At 57.7% G+C, this 16291-nt stretch overlaps 5 protein-coding genes across 5 annotated transcripts; 1 reads left to right on the forward strand and 4 right to left on the reverse strand.

The window, feature by feature from the left end:
• Positions 1–416: 416 nt before the first annotated feature.
• VPS1_1 (vacuolar protein sorting-associated protein 1) lies at positions 417–2853 on the reverse strand (the record flags this gene model as incomplete). The annotated part of the gene is made up of 5 exons (XM_066777534.1): positions 417–585; positions 641–987; positions 1045–1686; positions 1736–2486; positions 2834–2853. 5 exons carry the CDS (start codon positions 2851–2853, stop codon positions 417–419), a joined length of 1929 nt encoding a protein of 642 aa, XP_066631629.1.
• A 461-nt stretch (positions 2854–3314) lies between these two features.
• VPS1_2 (vacuolar protein sorting-associated protein 1) lies at positions 3315–5711 on the reverse strand (the record flags this gene model as incomplete). Its single annotated transcript, XM_066777535.1, has 6 exons — positions 3315–3371; positions 3424–4323; positions 4376–5043; positions 5102–5235; positions 5370–5407; positions 5463–5711. 6 exons carry the CDS (start codon positions 5709–5711, stop codon positions 3315–3317), a joined length of 2046 nt encoding a protein of 681 aa, XP_066631630.1.
• Positions 5712–6924: 1213 nt separating this feature from the next.
• Positions 6925–7743, forward strand: SLS55_006099 (uncharacterized protein; the record flags this gene model as incomplete). The annotated part of the gene is made up of 2 exons (XM_066777536.1): positions 6925–7351; positions 7442–7743. 2 exons carry the CDS (start codon positions 6925–6927, stop codon positions 7741–7743), a joined length of 729 nt encoding a protein of 242 aa, XP_066631631.1.
• Positions 7744–8624: 881 nt separating this feature from the next.
• On the reverse strand, positions 8625–10382 carry SLS55_006100 (uncharacterized protein; the record flags this gene model as incomplete). Its single annotated transcript, XM_066777537.1, has 1 exon — positions 8625–10382. One exon carries the CDS (start codon positions 10380–10382, stop codon positions 8625–8627), a length of 1758 nt encoding a protein of 585 aa, XP_066631632.1.
• Positions 10383–12037: 1655 nt separating this feature from the next.
• SLS55_006101 (uncharacterized protein) lies at positions 12038–13604 on the reverse strand (the record flags this gene model as incomplete). The annotated part of the gene is made up of 3 exons (XM_066777538.1): positions 12038–13172; positions 13227–13298; positions 13357–13604. The coding sequence occupies 3 exons, from the start codon at positions 13602–13604 to the stop codon at positions 12038–12040; spliced, it is 1455 nt and encodes a 484-aa protein (XP_066631633.1).
• Positions 13605–16291: the final 2687 nt, after the last annotated feature.

The raw sequence follows: 16291 nt of genomic DNA on the forward strand, positions 1-16291 counted from the left end.
TCCGCCGGATCCCGAACGAGCCGACCCCGACAGGCGATCCGATGACGGCGCTTTCTCGACACGCCCAACACGCTTGCTTGCTTGCTGTGCACCAGTATACAATTGATTACTCTCCCATGCAGCCAGCCCAGGTATCGCGTAGCACATCCTCATTCGCGTCATCCAAAGCATAAACCCAGCATCATACCCTCACTAACGCTACTGCTCCCCCTTCGCCTGGTGATGATCTAGTCTTAACACGTGAAATCCGTTATACCGTGTCCCAAGCTCCTCCAACGCAGACAGCCTGCCTCTTTGTGACCGGAAAAGAATAGGGACAACATAAACCATGAGAGTGAGGCCGCATTAAGCTCCGGAGCTCGGACCCTAAACGGACCCTAAACGCCTTGCCTTCTTCCCCGCGCCGCTTGGTGCACCTACTGCACCTGGTTGACGATCTCTTGCGCGCGCGTTAGCGACTCCACCATCTGCTGGCACTCCTTCCGCCTGCGGACCGTGTACTCGCTCTCCTTGAGCAAGTCGTCCAGCTCTTCCGTGCGGTACATCATCTCGAGGAACTCGCGCTGCATCTCGTCCTTCGTGAAGCTGTGGCCCCTGCGTTAGCTGCGTTCCTCGAACCGAGCCGCTAATCTAAACTTACCTCACGAGCGTCAACATAATGGCCTTGGGGACCATGTCGATCATGGTCCTCTTTACAATGTTGAAGTACGAGCTGATGAGCAGCTTGATGACCTCGACCTCCTGCGCCTCCTTCTCCGACAGAGTGCCGCTGGCCTTGAGCTGGGGCGGCGGCGCCTCCATCGCTGCCATCTTCTTCTTGTTTTTGCTAGCGAAGAAGCTGCCGAAGAAACCGCTGCCGTTGTCGCCATCGATCGACGGGCTGGCCGATCTCGGTGGAATCGCCGTGGGCGGCAGGGGCTTGCCCGTCTTCGGGTCGACCTGAGTGGGCTTCGCCGCGTTGTGGCGCTCGTGCACAATCGCCATGGCCTGCATTGCGAACAGTCAGCTTTTGTTTCATCCCAGCAGTGCGCCATCTTGTCTTACCCTAGAGCCGTTGATGAAGTCGGGATGGCCCGTGTTGATGTAGCAAGCCTCCATGGCGACCAAATCCTTAACAAGCTTGTTGGTAGGCTCCATGGCCTTTTTGAAGAAGTGCACCGCAACGGCATGGAACTTCTCCTTCAGAGCCGGGTATCTCCTGAACATGGGCTTGGAAAGGAGCTGGCCGAGAATACGGATGAGTTCGTCGTATACTAGAGACACGCACTTCAAGCTAGGATCCTCAAGCCTCTTGATCTGTTGCTTGACAATCAACTCGAAGGCAGTAGTGCCAACGAAAAGCGCAGGTGCTGAACCCGACGAGTTGTACAGAACAGTCCTGATGTCGATATCCTTGACCTGGTCGAAGGGGTCCACGGCCTTGACACCGTTGGAGTACAGCTCGTGGTAGACGAAGCTGATGCGAGCACCTCCAGACAACTCGATACTGGAAAGTTCCTGGTTATTACCCTCCAGCACCGACCGGTATTCATTCGAGAACTCGGTGATCATGTTCAGGACGATGTTCGACGAGTTTCCGAGAATCGAGTCACCGAGCTGCGCAAGTTCGACCGAGTATTTCTGAAGCGAAGAAGCAATTCTTGCCTTAATGTCGGGGAGGGTCTGTTTGATGTGCATCATCAAAATCTACAGGAGAGTCAGCTTTGGTCTCTTTTTCTCGTCAGGTTGAACCCACCAAGTTTAGCTTGCGCGCCAGGTAAGGTGTACCGCAGTACGCGCTCTTGTTCCTGTACGCCTTGTGGTTCTCGAAGTATTGCCTCTCGTGCTCCAGAGCGTACGAGATGGGCTTCTTGTTCTCGATGTCCCGCTGTCCACGGTTGACGACGGGCACATATCCCAGACGCAGAGGGATGATGCGGCCAGCCAGAATGTCGACAACGTCAGTGCCCTCGTCCATCAGGTCAACCTTGGTCAGCACACCAATGGTCCGCTGTCCTTCGGGGTCAACCTCGCGCGCCAGCTTCAGACCGTCCGAGTTGGCCAAGTCGGTGTTGGCGGCAGTAACAGCCAGTATAATAGCATTGGGCTTGCTAATCTGCTTGAGGACCATCTCCCTAATCTGCCTCTCGATATCCCTTGGCTGATCGCCAATGGGCACCTTCGTCAGACCGGGCAAATCGACCAGCGTGAGCGTGAGCACGTTTGGCGAGTATATGCGCAGGTTGATGGGGGCCGGGGAGATGCCAGCATTGCGTCCGGTCTTCGCCTCCGTCTCCCGTACAATCTCTTCTCTAATCTTATTGAAGTCGTGGAACTTCTGGCCGGGAATGTGCAGGAACTCGCCCCACTCGTCGACGTTGGACTGGCTATCGGTGGTACCCTCGACGGTTTCGCTGGTGCCATTGGGTGTCTTGGATGTGGAGGCGCGGTTGATGAGCTGGAGGATGAGCGGGCGCCGCGTAACAATGCCGGTGCCTCGGGGCAAGCTATGGCAACAGGTATCAGCTTCAGGCTCCAGGAATTCAGGGACGGCACGGTTTGCGGACGTACAAATCTCTCCCCACAATGTTTTCTAGCACTGAACTCTTTCCACTGGACTGAGAACCAACGACGGCAATCTGGGGAAGATCTATGGGGTTTTGGACCTGGAGCAAGGCATCAGCATTTCTGCGGTGCACGGCCGTGAGCGACGGGCGGTGACGTACGCCGACCGTGGTAAAGACATCCTGAAGCCGGTTGACAAGCGTGATCAAGCCCGGATCATTGACGTTTATGCTAAAATTCATCGCGTCAGCCAGATGCGGTTTCCAGAGCGCGCGCGCAGGAGCCATACGCAGTGGGGTTCGCCGTCATGGTGGGCGGCGTGTGTCTGAGCGATGTCGCAGAGTCCGTGGAGCGGGTTGGGAGCGGGACAAAGCAGGCCGTTCGCGAACGAAACGAGACCAGATACGCGTATGTGTGAAGCGGGCGAGGAGGAAAGTTGTGCGGTGTTGATGAAGCTTGCTGGCACGTTCATCATAGGAGAGCGCAGCCCGCCAAGCGACAGGGCCCGACCAGCTGTGGCCGGGGTGGCGCATGCGCCGCGTGGACCGGGGCCCAAAACCAGTCACCAGGCACGCCGAGGTGGCCGCACGCCGCAGCCCAAGCCGAATCTTGCAACGCGAAAAGAACAGTCATCATGTACATTCTATCTACGCAGCCGGAGCTCGACTGCGAAGCAATTTCAAAAAAGAAGCCGCGTTGGTTGCTGCGCTTCCAACAATGCTACACCGCCTCGTCCAACCTCGTCCATCTGAAACCAAGACCTCCGAGATCTACTCGTCCGTCACAGACGCAAACTTCTCCTGCATCTTCTGGTACAGCTCCTCGTACTGCCATCATGTTAGCACGCTTTCTCCTACTTTGCGCATCTTCTAAACGTACCTTCTTCGTGATCTTGTCCTCGCCCTCGCCCGGCACTTCGAACTTCATGCTCCTCAGCTGCGTCTGGATGTCCGACGTCGCTTCCCTAATCTTGGACCAGCTCTGGCCCTGTGCAACTGCCTTCTGTGCCTCGTCGTGGAAGCCCATCATGGCCTTCATCATCCATTCCGTCTTCCACAGCGGGCAGAACTGATCATAGTCACTGTAGCCGTTCTGCTGCAGGAAGTCTTCCTTAATGAGAGTAGCCACATCCAGCGTAATCTTGTCCGAGTCGCCCAGCGCCGACTTTCCGACAAGCTGCACGACCTGGTCCAGATCCTCCGAAGTCGAAAGCAGTTCCTTGATCTTGGCACTCAGGCGAGGGAAGTCGGGGTTGTGCTCCTGGTAGTACTTCTCAAGAGAGGTGGTGTACTTGCTGTAAGAAGCGGAGGTGTTGACCGAAGGGAAGTGCTTGCGCTGAGCCAGCTTCTTGTCAAGACCCCAGAAGACCTGCACGATACCAAGAGTGCTGCTAGTGACCGGATCCGAGAAATCACCACCTGGCGGGCTGACGGCTCCAACGATACTGACGCTGCCATTGCGGTCAGGGCTGCCGAGCGCAGTAACACGACCGGCACGCTCGTAGAAAGACGCCAGCTTGGCACCGAGATAGGCGGGGAAACCCTGGTCAGCAGGCATCTCACCAAGACGACCCGAGATCTCACGAAGGGCCTCAGCCCAACGAGAAGAGGAGTCAGCCATCATGGCAACGTTCTTGCCCTGGTCACGGAAGTACTCGGCGACAGTGATACCAGTGTAGATGGAGGCTTCTCTTGCGGCGACGGGCATGTTGGAGGTGTTCGCGATAAGGGTAGTGCGCTTCATAATGGGCTCCTTGCGGCCGCCAACATCGATAGTGAGCTAGCATTGAGTTAGCACAAGTAGCCAATTCGGAAGTCGGGGTAGGGCCTACCTCAGGGAAATCCATCAGGACTTCAGCCATCTCATTACCGCGCTCGCCGCAACCAACGTAGACGATGATGTCACTGTTGGAGAACTTGGACAAACTCTGCGAAATGACAGTCTTGCCGCAGCCGAAAGCACCGGGAATGCAAACAGTACCACCCTGAACACTGGGGAACAGAGCGTCCAGCACACGTTGACCGACAACCAGCGGCGAGTCCGAGAACAGCTTCTCGTTGACGGGACGAGGCACACGGACGGGCCAGTTGTGCATCATGCTAAACTCAGTCTTCTTGCCGTCAAACTCCACCTCCAGAATGTTCTCGTCCACAGTGTAGCTGCCCTTCTCGGCGATGCGCGTGATGGTACCACGCGCCCTGGGAGGCAGCAGGATCTTGTGCTCGCTGAGGAGCGAGTTCTCGAAAACGGCGCCGAAAACATCACCGCCAGTGATATGGTCGCCAACCTTGAGGCTTCCGGGGGTAAAGTCCCACTTGATCTGGCGGTCCAGCGCAGGCACGTCAATGCCACGGGGAATATAGATGCTGTTGGAGACATCGGAGATGCTGCGGAGGGGACGTTGGATACCATCGTAAATGGTTTCCATCAAACCGGGACCGAGCTCGACGGAGAGGGGCTTTCCGGAACGGACGACGGGGTCGCCAACGGTAACACCAGCTGCAACATATCAGAGGATTGCTCGATGACCTCGGCGGATCCAATGTGTCAAGCTTACCAGTCTCCTCGTAGACCTGAATAGTGGCCTTGTCGGCATCAATCCTAATGACTTCGCCGACCAGCTTATCGTGACCGACGCGGACCAGTTCGTACATGGCACAGCCGATCATGTTCTCGGCGATGATGACGGGACTGCAGGGTTATCAGACGGCGTGAGAGCGGGACGGAGCGTGGACGACGTACCCGGAAACGGAGAAGACGGAGCCTTTTGGAGACTGCGGTCAGCACTTGTCGGCAAGATGGCGAGGGCATTCGTCGTACCATACTGGTCTTCGCCGGCTTCCTGGACCTTGCGATCGTTCTTCTGTTGGTCACCGCATCAGCCACCGCTCTTTGGAGAAGAAGATTGCCGGGCTTACGGGAGCCATTTTGGAGTCTGCAGGCGGGTAGGCGTCAGTCGGCAGAGTTCTGAAGCGGACGGGTTGGCGGGAGCGCGTGTGCTGGGGCGAGTCGGGAAGCGGGACCTCGTAGGGTGCTGGACGGTCGTCGTCCTCGTCAAGCTCGGAGTGCGATGGAGTGGAGGGGCGCTTGGTTTGGGGGTTGGCAGTGTTGGACACAAGCTCGAGGAGTGAGGGCCGGGACTTGAGCTGGGGACGGAAACCGAGCATGCAGCACCCGAGCGGTGGGTTCGAGGATGATGAGGTGGGTTGGGCAAGCTGTGTTCAAGCTGCGGTCGTCACAAGCTGCTGCACGGATCCCGGTCGGCTTGGCGCCCGCCTAACAAACCGCCCCGCCGTGCGAATACGCGAACAATAATCGACGCTGCAGGGGCGTGCGAGCAGAGCCCTTGTCGAATGACGTGCAAGAAGGTGCTGCAGTGCTGAAGTGAGCCCGGCAGCAGGCCCAGAGCGTGCCGCCTTCGGTCGTGCCCAAGACCACGGCCATCGCACTAGGCTTCTTTTGCTGCCGCGTATCTGGGGATCATCTGGCACGCGCCACAGCCAACGCCTGGCCTTGTGCACCTACTGACAATCAACCGAAGAAGTCGTGGCCGCCATCTTTGAGCACAGTAGGGAGTTGGCAACTGCCCGTTGTCTCCTACCCTCTCCCCGTTGTCATCTCCACCTCCACGTAACCCGTTTCAACTTCTACAATTCTCACATCAACAACCACAAGCAGATGACAAAACTCCATCGATGCGCTACAGCTCTTCCTAATCAGGTAGCTGGATCCAGTTGCTGGACGGATCTGTGCGCAATTTGAACTCGCATCTACGTCCGGATGTTGGATTCAACTACCCAATATCTTTGTGAGGCATATGCGGGTAGACTCAATGATTCGTCGCCTATTCACCACGGACTGCGATATAATATCTTCTGAATTAGTAAGGTATGAAGTTACAAGCCCGCGCCAAGGGCTGACTGGGCCAATGGCAAGTCCTTGTCCCGCATCAAATGCAGCTAAGTCACAAAAGGGAATACCCCGCGTCACCGCTTCGCCATATAAAGTGGCCGCTTCCTTGCCGACCAAGAATACCGTCTCCGTCGCTTCAGCTCTGCCAAGATACAACCACCTGCCTGAAACGCCCATAGAGGCTGGCAGAGGCTCGCTGACACCGCCCGGTGTCTCCGCACACGGTGACCGTTTTGCTCTCCGAAGCTCCCATCTTAAGTGTCTGTTCATAGTGTTTGAGAATAAAACTCCTTTACTTTTCCATCTTTCGTCCTGGGTATTTTGTTTCGGTTACTCGCTCTTTTGGCCTTGGTCATCCCGAGCGACAAGCACATCAACCTCTAGTCTTTTACCTCATTTCATTCAAGTCTAGCATTGCCTGGGCCAACCTGTTCAGAACTGGAGGAGGGAAAGAAAATACAATAAAAGATGCCGTTCAAAGTCCAGCCCACAACCCTCTCCGACATACCCCAGCTCGTGGACATCTACTTCGCCGCCTTCTCCCGCAATGCCTTCGGCAGCGCCGTCTTTCCCGACGCACCCGCCGTGCGGCAATGGTGGATCGACACGCTGTCGCGCGAGCTGCAGCACCAAAAGGGCGTCGCCATGTACAACCTCGTCGAGTACGCCGACGGCACCGACACCCCCGTCTTCGCCAACGAGCAAAAACACAAGAACATCGTCGCCTTCGCCAAATGGCTGCGGCCGATGGAGGGTCCCGACTCCACCGAGGCCGCCATCGAAATACAGACGGAAGAGCCGCTGCCGGCTGGCTGCGACCAGGAGCTATTCACGCGCTACTTCACCGAGCTGAACCGGCGACACAAGGCCTGCATGGGGACCCGGGCGCATTGGTGTACGCAGAAAAACCAAACTACCCCCTCTCCCACACCCCGCTTTCCCCTGCCCCGAGACACAGAATCTTACATACACCCACTCCTCGCAGACCTCGAACTCCTCGCCACGCACCCCTCCCACCAACGCCGCGGCGCCGCCTCCGCCCTCGTCAACCACGTGCTCGGCTCCGACGACTACGGCAACCCGGCCAACGTTAACGCCAACTACGACGCCTATCTGGAAGCCAGCCCGGAGGGCCTGTCGACCTACCGGCGGCTGGGCTTCGAGAAAAGGGACGGGTTCAACGTCGAGATCGAGGGGAAGCCGTACGAGACGTTGATGATGGTGAGGCCGGCGGCTGGGAAGAGGGAGAAGACGGGGAACGGAGAGCGGGAGAAGGACAAGACATGAAGTAACTTCGAGATCGGTGACTATATCCAAATGCCGGGGCTAAGGGTGTTTGGATGGGGCCAAGAATGGTAAAGTGTAGTAAGGATCACAATCACTTGGAAAGTCAAAAGTAATGGCAATATGATATACCAGGGTTAGGAAAGCTGTCTTTCGTGATCTCTTGCAAGCTACCCCACCCTCGCTTGGTCTGTTGAACGTGCATGGGAGACTTGAGGGAGAAATGGAATTACTTCCACAACAGGTGATGGAAGATGCGAGCCCTTCGAGTACTATTAGCGACGCTATCTCTCATCCTTCATGCGTAGTTGAGCCCGTTCTCTGGACTGAAAATGTGACTTTAAATGCGCACATGTACGTCCAGATATTGGATTCAAATACCTACATCAGTACGATGCAGCATCCTTTTGAGGCGGAGCCTGGTGGGCTCGAGTCTTTTGACACCCGTTGTCCCCTGAGAATCCAAGTAGTGCGCAAGCATAGCCACGAGTATCCACTTGTCCATCAAAATCTGACAAGTCGACGCTGATGCCCAAAAAGTTTTCTCGTTCAAAAGCTACATCCAGACTAATTACAGCTCAGTGTTGCCACTGAGTCATTATTGACTATTAATCGCTTCTGACGGCTCCTGCGATATCGAATTAAAAAGGGAGAAAGCATTGCCACACAACAACAACCTGGAAGTTACAATCGACCCTCTTTTGTAGTAAATACAAAGCTGCTCATCATAATAACGCATGCCCCTCGTTAATCATGGTCCATGCTAGTCTTATTGGAATCACCCACCAGTCGTAATTTTACCTCCGAGATCAAACCCTCTTCGTGATCGATGCGACATGAGCGCATCATCCCGCGAAAAGTTGACGGAACAGACGTATGGAGACTCACTGCACCCGAACAACCTTCTCCTTCTTCTCCTTTGCTTCTAACAGCGCTTTGCACCATCCACCCACCTCCTCCAACGCCCGCTCCGGCTCCTTCTTGCGCGTAAGCAAGAAGTTCTGCACTTCAGCCGGTGACAGCTTGCCCTCAGGCATGTGTCCCATGAACTTCTCCGCCATGCGGCAGAGTTCGTCTTTGGAGAGAGCAGGGAGCGTGGTCGACATGGGGAGTTTTGGTATGACTTTCTCATTAACAGGTGCCTTGGCCGCACCGTTGAGGCCAGGCTTGCTGTGTGCATTGTTGATGAGGCGCCGACGGACGGTCTGGGTTGGCTGGCTTTCTTCATCGGGCGAGTACATACGGATGAAAATATCACGCATCTGTTCGTGTGTCGCTAGGCTGAATTCGACCTGCATGTCGACACGGCCGGGTCGGATCAGCGCGTCGTCGAGCTTCTCCGGGTGGTTGGTCGTCATGACGAGGACGCGGCCTTCATGCGTAGCGACACCGTCAATGGCGTTGAGGAGACCTGAAAGCGAGATACCTTGCTTGTTGTCATCGGCTTGCTTTTGCTTGCGGTTTGCAGTCGTGAGGGCTTTGGCAAGCGTCTCCGCGCTGAATTCTTCTTTCTTCTTGTTGGGGTCCGCGGCCTCAGCTTGGTCGCTCTTCTCGTCACGGAGGAGGCCAGCACTATCGATATCCTCTAGAAGGACGATACAGCGCTGCGGAAGGTTGTTGAACAGCCGGTTCAGGTCAGACTCTGTCAGGGTCGGTTCAAGCAACGAGATGTTGTAAATGTCAAGTCCGAAAATCCCAGCTAGAGCGTACGCCAAACTAGTCTTGCCAACACCAGGGGGTCCATGAAACAGGTAGCCTCGACGGTAGGGGATGCCACGCGTGGCATACCAGCGTGGACTGGAGGGGTGCAGGTATTCATTGATATCGGCAATGATCTTTTCCTTCTGGGCCGGGTCCAGAGCAACGGTGTCCATGGGTCGAGATGGCTTAGCCCTGAGGCGATCCCAGGCACCGGCATATCTTGACCGATCCTTGCTCGCGGGCCGGCGGATGACCGTCATTGCCGTCTCCTTATCGATTGACCAAAACTTGATGTGATCGAGGAGGGACTTGATAGGCAGAGTGCTGCGGCCAATGCAAGAAAGCTTGATAAGCTCCTCGTCCCTGCGGCTTGGTTGAAATGGATTGGGAGCCACTTCTCGTCGTGACCGATCGAACATGTACAGTCGCCCGCCGTGCCAGAAGTGGTGGCTACCAAAGTATGGTTCATACCGAGGAGGAATCTTGGCGGACCACTTTCCGTAGTTGAAGATGCCCTGCTCGTCCATAGCGCCATCGGTAGCCTCTTCGGATTCTATATTGGACATGCCATAACGAGTTACTGCTTTGATGGATCTAGAAACTTTAGACATGCGTTGGTCGGCAATCCATTCCAGGACAGAGTCGTAAAGATCGTCCGAGTCGTCAATGTAAACATTAGACATCCAGCAATCCTGGAATAGAGAAAAAGCTTTTGACCAAGTGTATGTAACGGATGTGACGATTGCAAAGGCCAAAAGGCCAATTGAAACGAGTACGCCGATATCAAATCCGAAGGCGTCGAAGATGAATCTTGATATTAGACTGTAGCCTGGAATGAAGGCCTCCAAGATGTTGCTGGGAAGCTCAGTGAGGTTCGTAGCGGTGCCGTTGAGGGGCTCGCCCGGTGAGTCCAAGACACCCCGGAGCTTCTTGAGGTCCATTGGGAAGGAGTTCTGACGTGTAAAGCCGTAGAACGAAACGAGGGAGAGGAATCAATCAAGTGATGGCCGTGGAGAGGTTTATACTGTGTCGCGGCGGGATCTCGTCGTGGCAAGATATAGTCGTGGCGGTCGATGGGTGGAAAGTGCGCTGATCGCAATGACTCAGAGGAGACTGGTTTGGCGATCTCGTTGCCACTTTGGATTTGTTGGTGTTCTTTTCTCAACGATCTGTCTGGTTCCGCCGCATCAACAGCACGCGAAAACGAACGGGCCAAGTGCTGCAGCCTCCAATACGAGGACAAATGAAGTCTCTAGGCAGAGACAGTTGCACGACACCTTTTAAGTTATCGTCCGTCCTCGCCTAGAAACGCGGCGCCAATCCTTTGAGCCTCAATCCGCCCGTGTTGGTCAGATAGGAAGCAATTGGCGAACAGCTCTCCACAGTAAGAGCCGCAAACGGTACAGACCCTGTAGGATTCGCGGCGTTTCCCCGCACAGTGAGGATCTCGTCGATGGTGACACTGAGGTGGGCTGCAGATGAGCCGCAAGGCTGAGAGGCTGGGTCACAGCCTCGTTGGGCGAAGGAAGGCCGACGTAGTCAGGGCTGGAAGGGGAAATTTTAGCTGCGTGTGCAGAGCCGCAACGAAGATGAACGAGGCAAATGCTGCGGGATCGGCGTAAGCACACGCGTTGGGACGGAACTTGCTGCCTGCGAACCGGGTCCTCACCAGAGCCGCAACAGTCTTATATTCGATTCTGTCGGTATGCGCGATGGACACGCTCGATGTTGGAGAGTGCAGGATCCTGGACGGGCTGATGAGAGACGGCGGTGCATTGCCACAGACAGAAAGTGCTTGCCACTCTCCCCGGGAGGCAGCGACGACGCGCGGTGATTCGGACATAGCGGGGGCGGGGGCGTCGGTCGCCGTCAGCTAGCAGGGACCAGCTGACCACAACTATATCAACGCTACGGGAAGGCCGTGAGTAATTGTTCTGTTGGACAGTCAGGCAGTGGATGAGGTGCGCGCAATCGGTGGCGGAGCATCGAAGCGTTCATGGTGACGGCGTCACAGCTCGGCAACAGCGGCGTTAGGCGAGGCAAGGGCTGATCGATCGCACGGCCGCCGTCCAGTCAAGGCCGCCGAGAGCTGTACGGCGGATGCTGGCAGTTATTGACTTTTTTTCAGCGCGCATGGCGGCAACTAGGCGGCGGTGTATGGTGGCGTAGGGCTGGCACCGCATGAGCCAGACCACTCCATGCATGCAGCCTATCAAAGCACGGCAGATCACAACCAAACACCCGTGTGAAGCATAATCATCGTTATAGTGTTGCTAGTACTAGCCACTACAGCGCGGAGCCGGCAAATGCCTATCCGATGTGATGCAGATTTCGGACCTTGTTAAGAACTAAATGTGGAAGAAGTTTGTACAGTAGGAACGTGACGCCCATCCCGGGCCAGGCGCAGCCCGCACCCCGGAGAGGATCGGGTTGATATACTGCAAAGAAGTGCTAAGAGAAGAAAGAAGCAATGGGGGTTATAGTAAAAGTCAAAACACCAAGCCAGTCCATCTTCTTTTCGTCCCGCATGAATGATTGAAAGCACACACAATGCCCGCAACACCTACCCATATGCCGGATATCTGCACCGCGTCCTCTAGGCGAGGAGACCGTGCTCGCGGCGGTTCTGGTGGTGGCCGTGGTGCATGTGGCGCTTGTGCTTGGCCGCGGGAGTCGCGTAGCTGCCCGCCGTCTCGGTGACGTAGACAATCTCCTCCTCGATCGCAACCTCGTACACGGCGCCGCTGCTGGTGTACGTCGTCGTGCCGATGATCTCGCCGTCCTCGTCGCTGGCGCTCGGGGCGGGCGTGATGGCGGGAAGGTCGATGGTGGAGAGGCTGCCGGTAGCCTTGCTGGCGATCTTGGCCACCGTGACACCACCGCCGTGCGCGTCCGAGGCGAACGACTCGCGACCGGTCGAGTACGAGAGGGTGGGCACGAGCGGGGTGCTGGCGTGCGCCGTGGTGGAGATGGCGGGCGGCGACGTCTGCGCGGGCTGGACGCTGGCGTAGTCGGGGCCGTACTGGATGGGCACGTTGCCGCAGAGACCGTCGGTGGGACCCTCGCAGTCCTCCTTCTCGAGCGCGTCGGGAATGGGGAACTTGCACGTCAACATGTCGCTCTCCTCCTGGAGGTTGAAGAGCGGGCAGTCCTCGACCTGGCCCGTCTCCGAAGTGCACGTCTCGACCGCCTTCTGGAGGAAGTCAACGTCCCAACCGGACATGAAGTCACCGTGGTATCCGTAGCCGGTGGGGTCACCGTGCGACAGCACGAACTCGCCGTCAATGCCGATGAAGTCGTTGGTCGCCCAGATGGTCTCGTACATCAGGGAGATGAGGCGGGTGTCGAAGCCCTCGGGGCAGGTACCGGTGATGGTCTGGTCGGGGTAGGCCATGTGGTCCTTGTGGTTGTCCGAGTCGAGGTCCTTGCCGTTCCAGCACGAGGGGAACATGACCTCGAGACGAAGGCCGGACGAGCAGTTCTCGTCGAGGAAGGCCTTGTCGGGAAGGAAGTGGCGGTACAGCGTCGCCTCGGGCGGGTTCACGTCGTAGTGAAGGCAGTTGAAGCCAAGAGCCTTCTGGGCGAGAGCGCTCTGGGTCGCGTCCTCACCAGTCCAGGGCTTCTCCGGGTCGGGGACGGGGAGAGTGAAGTTGCGCTGGCGCATGTCACCGGCAAGCATGCGGAAGTTCTTGGGGAACGCGGTGACGTTGTCTCCGTAGAGCAGGTAGTAGCTGCAGAGCGTCAGCGCGCGGCGCGGGTTGAGAGAGCGCGATTGGAGTACTTACGCAAGCATGCCGCCGACCTGGGGGACGATGACGGTGGTGCCATTGGGGTAGACGAAGTGAAGCGAAGGCGTCCTGGGTGAGAGATTCAAGTCAGCGCGCGCTCCAGCCCTGCGGTCTCGAGTGAGCTTACCAGTACGCCGAGTTGTCCTGGGTGACCTGGCAAGAGGTGCAAGACGAGTCGAGCAGCTCAGAGTAGCCGACGCTCATGCCGAAGTTGCTGCCGCCATGGATGGCGTGGGCGTGGCTGGAGACGACGCCGCTGTCGACAATGGGGTCGATGCGGGCGAGACCGGTGCGGCCACGGCAGGGCATGCGCCAGAAGGCGTTGGCAGCGCCGCTAAGGGCGAGGAGGGAGAGAATCTCCGTGTTCTTGACCATGTTGACGGTTGAAACCTGGAGGCGTCTTAGAATCGGAGGGTCAACGGGAAGCAATTAGGGCCGGCCCGAGAGTGTGTGCGGGTCGGACGGTCCGGAAGCGAAGAGAAGGTGGTGAAAGGAGCGAAGAGGGTTGGTTGAGGAGAGATGGGGGCCCCGGTGGAGTTGAAGTGTGTTTGTTGGAAACGCGCACGGAGCCGCAGGCACCTACAATCAAAGACGCACCGCTTCTACGGCGGTTGGAGCAACGTAATTCGCGCGCGGGATACGGACGGCCGTAACCTGTCTGGTGGATAGGTCGTGATGGATCTCTCTTCAGCCCTACGAGACCAGATCCGGGACTTTTAAGGCAACCTTGCACGGCGTAGCCCTTCTCCTTAACTTCAAATTGATTGCGCCCGTGCTGGAATCAATGGATATTGCTCGATATGTCCAGGAAACGAAGGGCGCTGGGCCGGGGAGTAGAGAACGGGGAGTGTGCTTTCGCAACGAACGAACGACGGAGGGTCAGTAGTCAAAGGAGCGACTGGATGCGGGGAAGGCAAGGAGTGAAAGCGCGAGCGCAGCAGCAGCGGACAAGAAAAGTCACGATGAGGATAAGGAATGTTCTTTTCAGGACAGGGAAAACATGGGGGTACACGTTGACCTGAGACACGATGGATCCCCACTGGAATCTCCCTGACACACGGCGCACAGATAGCCGGGCGGCAGGGCCCAAGACATTCTTGCCCTGCTCAGGTGCGTCATCCCGGCGCCGGCGCGCACATCCTCGTTTGCCATCGCCCTGATGAAACGATGATTGGCTTGGGTGCTTGGCCTGCCCTGCGTCCGCCCTGGCGCCGCGCAGCAGCATCCCCGACGGCGCAGCTGGGCGCTGGTTCGGGGCGGATGCGGCTGGCGGCGCGCGGCGACGCGGGCGGTGGGCGCCGGGCTGCAGCTGCGCAGCTGCGCCGTGGTGGAGCGGCGGGCGGACAGCGTCGTGAACCGAGGCGCAACAACATCCGTGCTTGCTCCATCTCCGTTACGCGCGCCGGCGTCTCCTAGCCTCCTATTCGAGCAGCAGCCTTTGACTCGCGATCAGCGCTCTCATCTCGCTGCGCTCCGCCCGAGGGGCGGTGCGGTAGGCCAGCAGCAGCCGCCAGCACACGCTGCGAGGAGGCGGGCAAGCGCCCGCAATATGGCCAGGAGCAAGGCATACGTAACGCTGCCCGCCAATCGTGCCACTCGCCGGCCTGCCACCGCTCCAGCTCATCACCCGCGGTGGAGGGGCGCGCTTTCGGGATGTGGCTGCCGTTTCACGTCCATCGGTGGCGGAAGCTTGGTACTCGGGAAGTGCTCGACGCCGTGCAAGGCACTCGGCCACTCACAGCATGCGGCGTGTTAGCCTGAGCCCTACGAGCTTGGCCCGCCGCGATAGAGGCGGTGCCGTATCGCGCGTGGGATTTCGTGCAACTTAGTCTCGCATGGTCCAACACCTGAATTTCTTTTTCATCTGCGCCGCCCGATTCGCTGGCCACTGTGCGGTCATTCGGCTTGACCGACTCCCGGCGCATTGTTCTCCTCGTACAGCCGGCACCCACTATCATGGCGCGATGGAAGAGCCCGGCGGCTCTCTCAGGGGTCACCAGCGCAGAGTGCAGAGTGACTCGGGGTGGGGCGTCCGACATGCCGACCACCACTTGCCGCCCGTGCTGGGATGAAGCCAAAGCCGGCGAAAAGGGCCGCGCCAGGAATAGAAACCGAGTGGCCGTTTCGGGGGCTGTTATCGCGACCGGGATCGGGGGCGTGTTTGCTCGGAGCGAGACGTCGCCGGGTGTCTGAGGTCGGCGCCAGGATGGGATGGGATGCCTTTCTCATGCGGGGAATCTTGTCTGCTCCAACTCTGGTTCGGCAACAGGCCGAACGCCAGCGCGGGCCCTAGGTGCGAGTGGCAGCTGCCGCCGCCAACAATGCGTGCCTCGTTGCCCAAGCACAAGCGCCGGCAGCTGGATTCCTGAGTGACACCAACCTGCACCCCTCTCAAACAGTGTGAACACCGCGCCCTCTCTGCATGACGGTGCCTGTCGATCCCGGGGAGGGACATCATACCCAGTCCACGCCCGCCAGCCCGCATCCGCCAGCCGCAGCAGCGCTGAAGATCACCTGTTTCGAGCCGAAAGCTTGGTATGCAGCTTCTGAAACCGCTTCACGCAAGGAACAGCCTTGCACCACCATCAACCTTCCCGGCCCCGCTTCTTCTACCTCTATCGCACCCCTCACGCATCCGCCACGCCTTAAGAGCATACCGCCGCCGCGTCGGGAAGCGTTCTAGCGCCTGTCGTGTTAGCCCAACCTCCCCCGCAGTCTATCCCAAACGCTGCTGCCTCAGTGCCACGGGCAGGGGCACATGCTACACGTTTAGTCCACGCCGGGCACGACAAGAAGAGCACGAGATACATGATTGTGTTGCAGCCGATTGATTGATCGACCAAACTATCTCAGACCTATCTACCGTCGACGGCAGCTAGTCGCATTCCATCGCATGCGTTGCGTCTGAAACCGTTCACTGGAAAAAGCCTTTGTGGATATCGCCATCCCTTTCTCCTGCAACGCCGTTATACCGCCCGTTTTTACCCAAATGCATGATATAGACCAGCAAGCGAATATGGCCCTGGCCCTCAAGAGACTGCGGAGTGAGCTTTGTACACAAA

Source organism: Diplodia seriata, assembly GCF_021436955.1.
Source record: "Diplodia seriata strain FDS-637 chromosome Unknown scaffold_6, whole genome shotgun sequence".
Classification (NCBI taxonomy): domain Eukaryota; kingdom Fungi; phylum Ascomycota; class Dothideomycetes; order Botryosphaeriales; family Botryosphaeriaceae; genus Diplodia; species Diplodia seriata.